At 42.6% G+C, this 11,571-nt stretch overlaps 1 protein-coding gene across 1 annotated transcript; it reads right to left on the reverse strand.

Annotated features, from left to right (window-relative positions):
- Nucleotides 1–833: 833 nt before the first annotated feature.
- On the reverse strand, nucleotides 834–6,330 carry myl13 (myosin, light chain 13). The gene is made up of 7 exons (XM_023815538.2): nucleotides 6,154–6,330; nucleotides 4,036–4,063; nucleotides 3,105–3,254; nucleotides 2,137–2,310; nucleotides 1,698–1,775; nucleotides 1,097–1,129; nucleotides 834–1,000 (listed from the first exon to the last, which is right to left on the reverse strand). The coding sequence occupies exons 1-6, from the start codon at nucleotides 6,253–6,255 to the stop codon at nucleotides 1,101–1,103; spliced, it is 561 nt and encodes a 186-aa protein (XP_023671306.1). The 5' UTR covers nucleotides 6,256–6,330; the 3' UTR covers nucleotides 834–1,000; nucleotides 1,097–1,100.
- Between the last annotated feature and the right edge of the window lie 5,241 nt (nucleotides 6,331–11,571).

Below are 11,571 nucleotides of genomic sequence, written 5' to 3' on the forward strand. Positions count from 1 at the left end.
CCAGAAAAATTTCCACCGTTTTTTCTTATTCACCCCAAGCCAAGATATAAATCAAACCATAGATTTGGAGAACAGTTACCCCCTGATTTTTAACAACTACTGCATGTGACACGGACAGCCAATCAATATGAGAAATTCTCTGCCATTTTTCTGTAAAATATGTAACTCTAAAAATAGCTGACTTAGCTGCTGTTTGGTCGCGGTGACTTTGAGTGTGTAAGACCAAAAACATAGACCATTTCCAGTAAAACCGGTCTAAGTCGACACTCGCGGGACCAGCTTAAAAGTGACGACTTAGAGAATTGACGAGATACACCTAAGTCAACACTTTGGCGACATATGTCTATCTCGCCGTTTTGTCGACTAGTAAATATAACTCGCCGTTTTGCCGACTTATAAAATCGACACTTCGGCGACTTATGTCTATCTCGCCGTTTTGCCAACTAGTAAATATAACACCATACCTCTACTACACCGCACTATACACGCGAGACTTAAGCCCAGGGAGCGACTAGTGCGATAGGTGGGGATTCCCCGTTTCTACATTGCCGTGGTGACAAGCAGGCGGCGGGAATGCAGCGATTGGGGTGTCGACTTACAGGTAGGAAAATCCATTCATTTGTGTCGTTCAGGACCGAGATTGAGGTGACGACTAAGGGAATTTGACGACTTACAAGCGGCGATTTACACAAGGAATTTTAAAGGAAACATCATTAGGAAAAATCGGGACTTTTGCTTGAGGGTCGACTTGTGCACATTGACGAGTTACAAGCCGGCGACTTAGACCAGTTTTACTGTATTTAGAAAATGAACATGTGACGAAAACTCAGACATGAATCACTCTTTCCGTTTTATTAAAACATTGGATGGACATTTAACAGTGGTGCTGTACAGCAAAGCAGATGGGATAACATGACGATCACCAATAAAAAAAACAACAAGGTGGAGTCTTTGTAGTGTAGTCAAGGGTGCGGATGAAGGAACACGTCCCTGATGGAATCTGTGGAGGGAGATGGGGGAGTTCACGGCCCGCACACTGGGAATGAACGCTAGTTTTATCAAAAGAACGGATCCTCTGGGTAGGTTGTAGACTGACCTGCTTAGCCTGCCATGATGTATTTTACAAACGCTGTGGAGAGAAAGGAAGTGGACAGAGTTAGTTGAAGACAGGAACTGATTACCTAACCGAAGTGCTGCTTTGGCAGGATGAGTATCGACTAGGGCATAGGTTTGGTTCAACATTGGTAGGGCCCAAATCAGGTCCGAATCCGCTTGTCCCCCTAAACACACAATACAATAACAATTTTGATAGGGACATGTCCGCACCATCCGTACCCAAATCTACGGCCTTGTGTACAAGGTACATAATTGGTTTTCACCCACTCTGTTGCTCTTTTTTAGACGTAAAACAGTTCTCTATTTTTATGACTATTGTCTGATCTATACACCTCCTTGTTAAATGTTTTTCCCCATTTCATGCACCATTTTGTATAAATGATGTAAAAAAATGATTGCCAAGTGCCTTGGGGTGACTGTGCTCTGAAAGGAGCAGTCTAAAAATGAACTGAATTCAATTCTGCCACCCTTCATATCTCTTAATTTCAGTTAGGTGGAGTTCAGATGAGATTTTGGGTCCATGTTACAAAGATGAGGTGAATGTCCCAGACACGCTGCAGACTGGATAGACGGCAGCCCACCTTCGTAGTTTATGCAGCCGTTGGCATCCTCTTGTCCAGCCATGAGCTGCTCGACTTCATCCTCCTTCATCTTTTCACCTTATTTCAAAAGAAACAGAGGCGTCAGTCCTGATCAGGTCTCCATGACGAGAGCCCAAGCACGGGTTATGACTGAGGATAAACTGAAAACTGACTTTAGTTGCACTTCATTTCTTAAATAGTGAAGGTCATTCGACACTCATTACTGTCCATAAGAAATTTTACCAAAGATCCTTTTAAAAAGCACGAGGCAGCAACCTTAGTCAACCTGTGGTAAAGCTAAGAGTAAATGTTAGAGGAAAATGACTAAAATTTAGCATCGTGTGAATTCACTCACGATTAATGCTAATGCTAATGCTAATACTATTGCTGCATGGCTGATTCGGAGAGCCCCCCTCCCCCCCCTTCCTTGTCCGCTTACCCAGAGTGGCCAGGACGTGCCTGAGCTCAGCCCCCATCACAGTGCCATTCCCCTCCTTGTCGAACACCCTCAGGCCCTCCACGAAGTCCTCAAACGTGCCCCGGTCCTTGGCTTTGCAGATGTGCTGATGCATCGGCAAGAAGGTGTCGAAGTCCAGCATCTTCGACTGCATTTCTGCCGGGGGGGGGGGTTCAAATCAGCGGCGGCAGGTGCCATGCGAACGCCCCGAGTTCCGCAGTAGTGGAAGGTCACACGGCATTTCGTTTCCTTATCACTAAACTTCATCTGTCAGCTGCTATATACTTAGACCAGTATCAGAAATGATTGCCCTTGATGAGGTTCTGTTTTTCGCCCCGGGTTTATCACTTGCGGCCCATTAGCTAGTGAACAGACTCCACATTAAAAGCTACCTGTCGCTTCTGGGCAAATCATTATGGCTGCTGTTCATCAGCGACCCAACCCCTGTCCTTGAAGGCTCATGTTTCTGTTCTGCCAACCTCCTGATGGATCATAATCGCCACTGAACCGTGCTGATTCGTGACAGTGTTTCCTGGTAAAAGTGTGAATTGGGAGGAGATGAGGCTGTCTAGAGTAATGAACTCAGAGAGCAGAGCTGACTCTGTTTCGACAGCCGACTCTTCATAGCCCCAGAGCCCTGTGACAGCAGACAGATCAGCCGTCTTGGCAAAAGTTCCCCCCTGGGATGAGTGGAATTTAAACGAGTCATTATTGGTATTAGAGACAAACATTGTTTTGAAATGAAATCCATCTTACCAAAAGTGGTAAAGAGAACATATAACCTTGAGGATTTAATGTTTTTTGGGTTGGGTTTAGTACTGAAACCCATAGCTGTTTAGCATCTGCTATACCCCTTATCATAAGATATCTTGTCTGGAACTGTTCAGTATCTGTTTGTGAAGATCTCCCTGCATGGATGCATGGTAGGACGGATCCTTGGTGGTCCTCACCTTCAGCCTTCGGCTTGCCCAGGACATGCATCACTTCAGTGTTGGTCGGGTTCTGACCCAGAGCCCTGATGAGATCTCCACACTGAGCGTAGGTGATCTTCATCTCGTTTGTGGGGGTCCTGTCGAACAGCTGGAAAGCATCCTTGAAGTCTGGCGGGGGAAGGAAGGTGTGCCACTCACAGATGCTAGTTTGGAGTCACGTGACCATCTATGGAAGTGTTTCCCAACCCAGTCCTCGGGGGAACTCCGGACAGTCCACGTTTTTGCTTCCTCCAAGCTCCCAGCCAATCAAGAACACAGAATACTGTACCTGGTACAGGTGCACTGGGAGCTGAGAGGAAGCAAAAACATGGACTGCCGGGGTTCCCCCGAGGACTGAGTTGGGAAACACAGATCTGTGACACGCTTGATTAGGAGCACTGGAAGTCTGACTGTTGCTGGAATAATTAATGTATGTGTCTGAGGGGAGATTGTCTCACTCCTTCTGTTGCAAAACCCCTAATGGTTTTCTCCTATGGCAATCCCACATTTTTTTCTCAGTCCAAATTACAGGGGAGGAAACCTCCACACAGTCAAGGACGGCATGGAAAGATTACCGGTGCCAAAAACAGTGAGTCCTTTAAAGCTCTGCTGCGTATCCCTAATTAAAGACATTTGCCTATAATTAAACCCCAAGGTTACCATGTGTCAGGTCATTTTCCAACTGGATGGACAGGAATCCCAGTGGAGTGAAGGTTTTAGCCGTAAATGGCCTGTACACACTTCAGTGCGTATGCATGGTAGCGTGTTAGGGCCCAGTGGAAAGAGCGTCACCAGTATGGTGAATCCTACTGCAGCACATTTGTGTCACAGATTAGTAGATTCTAAATCGTTAATTTCAGAAGCAGAAAGTGGGATGCATTTTTTATTTTTTTTTGCATTTCACACGTACCTTCAATTTGCTCAGCGGTAAATTCAAGCTGAATTCGGGGGAGAAAAACAGAAAAAAATGGTGTCACATATTTTGAATGAAGCAAATTCGTAAGAAACATCCCTTCCACAGGAAAATAATTTTATCCTTTCAGGTTTTTTGTCATTTTAGGAATAAAAATGTTCCCTGTAACATAAGTTCCCTTTATAGTTTCTACCCTGTTTCAAAGTCAAGGAAAGTCTTAACCAAAGTCCTGTAGACTGCTCCTCAGATTGCTATATATGCATGAAACATCAAACTTAAATTAATGATGGCTCTGTTAGGACCTTAATCTCTCTAACTCCAATAGTGGGACGAGTGCAATGTCTCACAAATTCATGGTTAGATAGTAGATAAAAGAAGTTTCTGGGTGGTAGTTCTCCGTGTAACACTGTTTGATAACCTTAATTATACACTTGAATTATGTACTTATGTAAATTTGCAGTCTGAACTGGGCAACTGTAAATATTGCGATCTATTGTAATGCAAATTAAAACTGCAAGCTGTGGGCAACCAGTAGAGCAGCTTCTGCTGGGCCCATGATTTTGACCTTGGGGGGTCCTGCCTCCCCACGGACTCCTCCACCCATTTCGAGCGCATACACAAACATCGGCCACGTTCCTGAAGCTCGGGTAGCGTGCTGCTAATTCGGCAGCCCCCCCCCTCCCCCCCCCCCGACCAGCTGTTGGTAGTTCTTTGTTGGCGGGTGTCACAGGAGATTCAAGCGACTGACCTCCAGTCAGGGGATGCCTACTGACGACCTTGGGGCTGTGGCGCCCCCTAGTGGTGAGATGCGGTCAGGAATCGCTGGGCCGCTCTAATGACTGAGCATTTTTTGGTAACTGTTGCTTCAGCGCAGCTCAATCAGGATGTTCTTGTCGTGTGAATGGGACCCACACGAAAGGTGCATGTTAATCCTTTGATGATTTTTTTTTTGCCTTTCTCCAAATTCATGGTAATCAAACACTCCATCATGGGAATCAATTCATGGGAATCAAAATCTCCAGTAAATCTACCAAAAAAGGCAGACCTTTTTAACACCAGGTGCACAGCAGGACGATGTCAACTTTCAGATACTTTTAAAGTACTGGTTTTGTAAAAATAAAAGTAAAAACATGCAGTGCAAACATTTTTTTTGCCCCTGTAATTAATGTGTGTGTAATTTATTCTGCAGCTGAACTATAGGCTCAGAGACCATCTGCTTCTTGGTCACATGTGCGAAAAATGGAGGTAAACTGGACAAATCAATGTCTCTCGTATTGGTGACATCTGAGTGCAAGGAATTCTAAATTGTCAAGCAAAAATAATAATAATAATTATAGTAAAATCAATGGCTCTTGAATGTCTGGCCCCATCAGATGTGGGATCTTCTGAAACACCAGCCAGTTGGACTTTCTTCAGCTTTACCATAAAAGCAAGCAAACCCTCACTGAATAAATAACCGCTCCCTCAAAGTAAACTGACACCCAAAGTAGGCCCACGAGTTTGACCAAACTGCTTATTTTATCAGGCTTGTTTTGATGAGTTCCTCATGGTATTGTCTCAGTCAGTTCCTTTTGGTCAACAGTCATCTCTACGTTGGTTTTGAACTCGTCCATGTTGTCCTTCACGTTTCAAGACTGAAAACTCCCTTTTCTTTAATTAATTTCACTAAGTGGCTTTTATCATCTGCTAAAAACTGGTGTCCTACAATCGTCCTGATACAGCATCAATCAAAAAACTCAGCATGTTCAAGGATGGATAACAGGATAACATAAAGCTGGATGCAATTATTCACACAAAATTTTTTTGCTTTTGCTTGCAGGAAATATTAGCCTGCGTAAGGATAATCAGGGGGGGATTTTCTAAGTGAAGGTCGGACTATTTCCTTTGCTCAAAAACCCACAGAAGTCTCTTTGACTATTCCCACTGATTTGCCCCATATTCCCACTACTGTATTTCCTTTGCAGTTTAGCAGGGCGGCAGAAGACTTCCTTGCCAACATTGCTCAGCATAAATTTGTATTTGTGAAAAATCCTAAAAACCAAAATCACTTATCTCTTGACACTAGACAATAACAAAAATAATTGTAGAACAAAAAAACAAAAAAAAGGTGTATACCTGTATAGCTTTGGGGTCAAACTCTGGCTCCTTGGGGAGTTCCGGCTCTGGGGGCTTTGGGGGGGGTGCTGGTTTGGGCTCTTCCTTCTTCTTGGGTGCCATGGTCAGTTACTGGTGTTCCAAGGACAGGGCAGCGCTGGGACGCTGGGGAGGACTGGTAGCCCCATGTGTCGGACCCCGGGACTTTATCCATTGTCCCCCCTCCCTGTGTCATTCACACCCCCCGTCCCATCCCAGGATAGCACCTCACAATAGGAAGATGTCTATAAAAGGACATTGCTTTGTGCTGCTATTTAAAATGACTGTTCAAATTGTCCCCAATAGACACCATGATGGACCTTGGATTGAACTCGATCGAGTTGCCGCAGCTGTTTTTATATGACAAACTCTTTTCTTGTGGTCCATCACAGTACAGTATAACATGTCACAATCCAGGACACCAGGAAATCACCAGCCTTTTTCACTCAATCAAATATTAAGTATCACGTCGGTTCAAATGTAATCACTTAAGAATTTCCCTAGCTGCCTTACAAGTAACTGAAGAAACAAATACATCTTAAAAAGGGGGAAAAAAATATAACCTTTATTTCACAGTTAAAATAAATAAGCATTTGTCAGTCATAAGGAAGTACTATGCAAGGGCTGATTAAGAAATCCTGATCAGTTTTGTTTGTCCAGCTACTGGATGCTTTATGTCCAGTTTATAAGCATCCAGAAGCTGGACAAACAAAAGCGACCAGGAGTTCTGGAATATGAACCTATCATGCTGTGACTGATGCTTTACCTGCAAGGCTAACTGGAGTGATAACAGTTTTAATACCTCATGCATTAAATTTCAGCAGATGTTTTGCAAAGTTCACGAATACCTTTCTCGTGCCAGCCGCCCTTTCCAAGATTAAAACAATCAGCAGCTTTGTTCAGTCATTGGTGTTCTTCCTTTGGTGATGAACCAATAACAAATAAGCGCCGCTTGTGCTGGAATATGACCAGATCGGGCCCATTAGCAGCCTCTAGCTCAGGGGTCGGCAGTCCTGATCCTGGAGTGCTGGCATCCAGCAGGTTTTCCATCCTACCTGGTCTCTGATGGACCATACCTGATCTCAGGCAGATAGGAACTCACCAGGCAGGATAGAGAACCTTCCAGGATCCGGACTGCCGGCCCCAGAGCCAGACTGTAGAAGCACTGAATTCTGCTGCATATTTTTTTTTCCTCACATTTCCAGCATCTGATCAAAGTTTGATGGCTTCATGATATTGGGTTTGGCTGCTGTGTTTATAGCTGTATGCAAATTAATTTAACAATAGCCCACATGCCATTTTAATATTGTTAAACTAGGCGCCACAACTGGTTACTTGCTTTGTATTCAAGCCTCAATGTGTGACACGTCAGAAGACAAGATTTAATGTGGAGGGGAAGCCACAATAATATGGTGAGCTAAAGACCCAGCGAGGATGTGCAGCATCAAGACCCGAGTAAGACGTGCTGGACAGGTCAAAGGAATTAGGAGCCATTTTGAGAGACCATGTTTATTTGTTTACTAATATGGCTTCTGAAAGCAAAGTGATACTGTATTGCTGGGATTGCCGAATTGTCATAGTTGTTCTTGCACCCACGACTCTAACATCAGCCGGACAATGTGAGATGTGCTTAACGCACTAACAGCATAATCTGTGAGGGTCAGTTGTGTTTCTCCACATGTCAGCGGACACATTTGCTTGGCCTCGCAGTGGCTAAGCTCGACACCCGCTGCGTTGCTCTCGTTCCTGCCCACCCCCATACCTAACAACTGGTTTTAGGTTTTATTTAAAGACCGTGGGATGAACCCCCCGCTCCCATTGTGTCCCAGGCAGTGAAATAAGTCTTCCATTCTGAAGATGGTTATAGCCACGAGTGTCTATGCAGGTTATCCATGTCATGCTTGCCTGCACAACGGCGACTTGACACACAAGATCCCCTCTACCTTAAAAAAGAGTGAACATTTTCACTTTTCACCACTTTCCCAGGTAGGTGTAAGAGCTTATTTTCACTCTCCTCTTGGGCAGTGGACCCTGTCCATCACCTCAGCAGACGGGCTGCAAACTCCTGAAGATTCACCTTTTATTTTTTTTATTCTTTTTGAGGGGGCCCATTGCAGGAATCCCCCGAGCTGCTGTTTCTGAAAATGGAAATTTTAATGACATCCAATAACACCTGACTGTTCACATTTCAGCACACCAAGTATTAAATCCATGCCTAAAGTACTGCAAAAATTGTTATATTTGAGCTATATAACAGTAAATGTGCACATTTTACCTGTCAAGCTGATTGAACCTAAACTGCACTACTCAATAACGGATAAATATTATAGATAAATTTGAGTTCCATGCATTTGTAGCTCACCATTACTTCATATCGAATAATTCTTGCTTAATGTAATTAGAATAGAAATATCAAATTTCATATTCTTTGTCTGAACATGTGGATTATAAATGGCTCCAGTAGGTCATTGTGCTGTCCCATAATGCAGCTGTCCGCCCAGACTACATTACGGGGTGGAGATGGAAGGTGTCACGCTTTGGGCACCAAATAGGGAGGCTCTCCAGGCATGCCGGACCTGGAAGGCTCACTATTTTAGTTTCAGCCTGTTGTTGGTTTGGTATGTACAGTGGAAGTTAGCCAGATGGTCGACTGCACAATCAAGGCCTCAGCTGTGATGCGGTGACCTTCAAATACACGTTTCAAATTAAAAGCACGCAGCCTGCCCAGCAAAATGACTCCTATAGCGTATGCTTTCCACCTTAAAGAAGTATCGTACGAGGAGCTTAACCATTCATTAAAGAACTATATTTAAATACAGTTTGCTATTCCTGTGAATACAAAATTTACACAGTCCCAAAAGAAACACGGTAACACTTTGCATTAAGTGCACCTTCACAATGCATTTATAATGCATTCATAGAAATTTCAGTGCACCTTCATAATGCAATTATAATGCATTCATAGGACATTCATAAGCAGCATGTAAGTATACCTTAACATCCTAACATACTCAACAGTTTTAATATACATTAATAACAAACATTAATTAAATGATTATATTGTTTGTTATTTTTGTATAATTTTTTTATCATTAATGTATATTAAAACTGTAAGCATGCCGCTTACAAATGTTCTATGAATGCATTATGAAGGTGCACTGAATTGAACAAATGCATTATAAAGGCATTATGAGGGTGCAGTTAATGTAAAGCATTAAATATTTATATATATATATATTCTTACTTTGTGAAATATACAAATGCACACATTGTTTCATATATAGCCCTCATGTAAGCTATAAATAAATTAATCACACAAAACAGATGTCGGTGAGTTTTTCAGAATGACGCACTGAAAATCTGGAAGGCAGTGAATAGTCCATACATCATTAGTTAATAACAGGCATTATTATTCAGACAGCAGCCAAGATCATTTTTCCATCGTCCTACTACTTATGGAGTATAGAATGTGCAAAACAAATGTAGCATACTGCATTGCACACAACGATGCGGTAAAGTCTTTGTTTTAAATCGACACCAAAAGGTAACATACTGTGCAATATACGATAGCTGTAAAAATGTTTTAATATTTTGAGTATCATGGTATTGGTTTTTGCTGTAGTACATCAGACTGTATTCACACACTTGAGTGTTTTGGTTTTGGTTAAGAAACAAATAAACAATAAAGGCTGGAACAATACAACAGTTTCTAGCCTTCAGTGTAAAACAACAACAATAATAATCGGCAAATACAGCAACAGCAATAAAACTACTAGATGAACAAAATCATATTCAAATTTTTGAAGATTCTGATCCGGGGATTAAAGACTTCAAAGACACCAATACAAGACTGACATATTTGTACACACTGTCTGCTACTGTTTTCATCTATAGATACAAAGAGCTCTGCTGAAAAAAGCAAAGGAAAAGAAAAGTAACTCGTATTGCAGTAACTCGTGTCATACATACCTGTCAAGCTTGGGATTTAAAAAGAACGGCAGCCATCCCACCCCCCCAACCAAGCTCCAGTATCCCTTACGTTTTAAAACAGGTGTACAAGAAATCTAAAATAACCACTTGTCATTTACATTTTATTTTCATTACACATTTTCTTTTCATTTCTCATGCTCACTCATGTGGCTCTCTGGCATTTACTAATGACTTATTATACAGATTTGTTGCAGACTTTGTATTCTTGGTGAAGTCGTCACAGAAGCAATTTACCTGCGGGCAGAAAAAATGGTGAACAATTCCTTTGCAATCTCAGACTGAACTGCCTTAATGCACAGGTTTACCCGGGCTGAAGCCCAGGGGCCTCCACTAAAAAGGGGGCATTCCCTAGCCTTGCTTAATAACATTTTAAACCTACAGTATAGTTCACACCTGTCCCATATTCTACAGGATTGCCCGGTATTGAAAAATAAAAGGCATGGACTCTGTAAAGAGGAGAGAGTTAGGCAGAATCCAACGGCCCATGAGTGACAGGGGCCCTAAAAAGTTAAAATGTAATTGGATTGGTTTGGGTTGGGGGGTCCAACATAGCTTTCACTGAGTGTGTCCATTATTTATCGTGTTTTAAAAGAATATCATTAAAAACGACCCCTCCAGGGTCTTTTGGTTCCCCTCGCCCCAAGAAGACTGTTTCTTATAATCGTCATGTTGAGCCATGCCGCATTATTCAATGGACCTTTTCCAGGGCAAATCTATTCCTTTTCTTTTTTTCCTGGTGCTCATTTTCAAATGTTTTTCCCGGTTTGTCTTATCTTTGCCAAACAGATGGCACACTGTAAAAATATGGACCCGAAGGAAACCGGGTGCGACCCTGTCACGTGTCCGTCGCTTTCACTCCTCCTGGCAGCGCCCAGGACGAATCAGGCTGGAGTAAAAAGGATCTTAAAAAGAAAAGCATTCTGCATGGTCTTCAGACAGGGCTTCCCTATGGCTTTTTAAAGGAACGCTGGAATAGAAACGTACTGCGTGACTAATGCAATAAAAGTGGCTAAATCAGTCCGAGTAGATGTGGACAGCCTCTGTAACCCATGTGTAGTAAACTGACAGGCTCAAAGAAGAAAACGCCTTAAGCGATGATGGTGAAGATACCTCCATAACAACGTGGTAATATTTACATGGCATGCAACCAATTGGACTATGTTTTGGAGGCCCAGTGAGTGCTAACACACAGATTTTTGTTTATTTATAACCACCGAAAAACAAATAAAAATGTTTAAAAACAAGTGTATGTTTGTTTTTTTTTTTTTATTTTCGTAGATGTAACATCAGACAGTCCATTACAGTTTCCCAGCTGTACAGTATGTTTAACTGGTTGTTCCCCAGCATTTTCCCACCCTAAACTTAGTTTCCCCCAAGGGTTTTATCGTCAATAGACGCATTGCACCACTA

Source organism: Paramormyrops kingsleyae, chromosome 4 (genome assembly GCF_048594095.1).
Source record: "Paramormyrops kingsleyae isolate MSU_618 chromosome 4, PKINGS_0.4, whole genome shotgun sequence".
Taxonomy (NCBI): domain Eukaryota; kingdom Metazoa; phylum Chordata; class Actinopteri; order Osteoglossiformes; family Mormyridae; genus Paramormyrops; species Paramormyrops kingsleyae.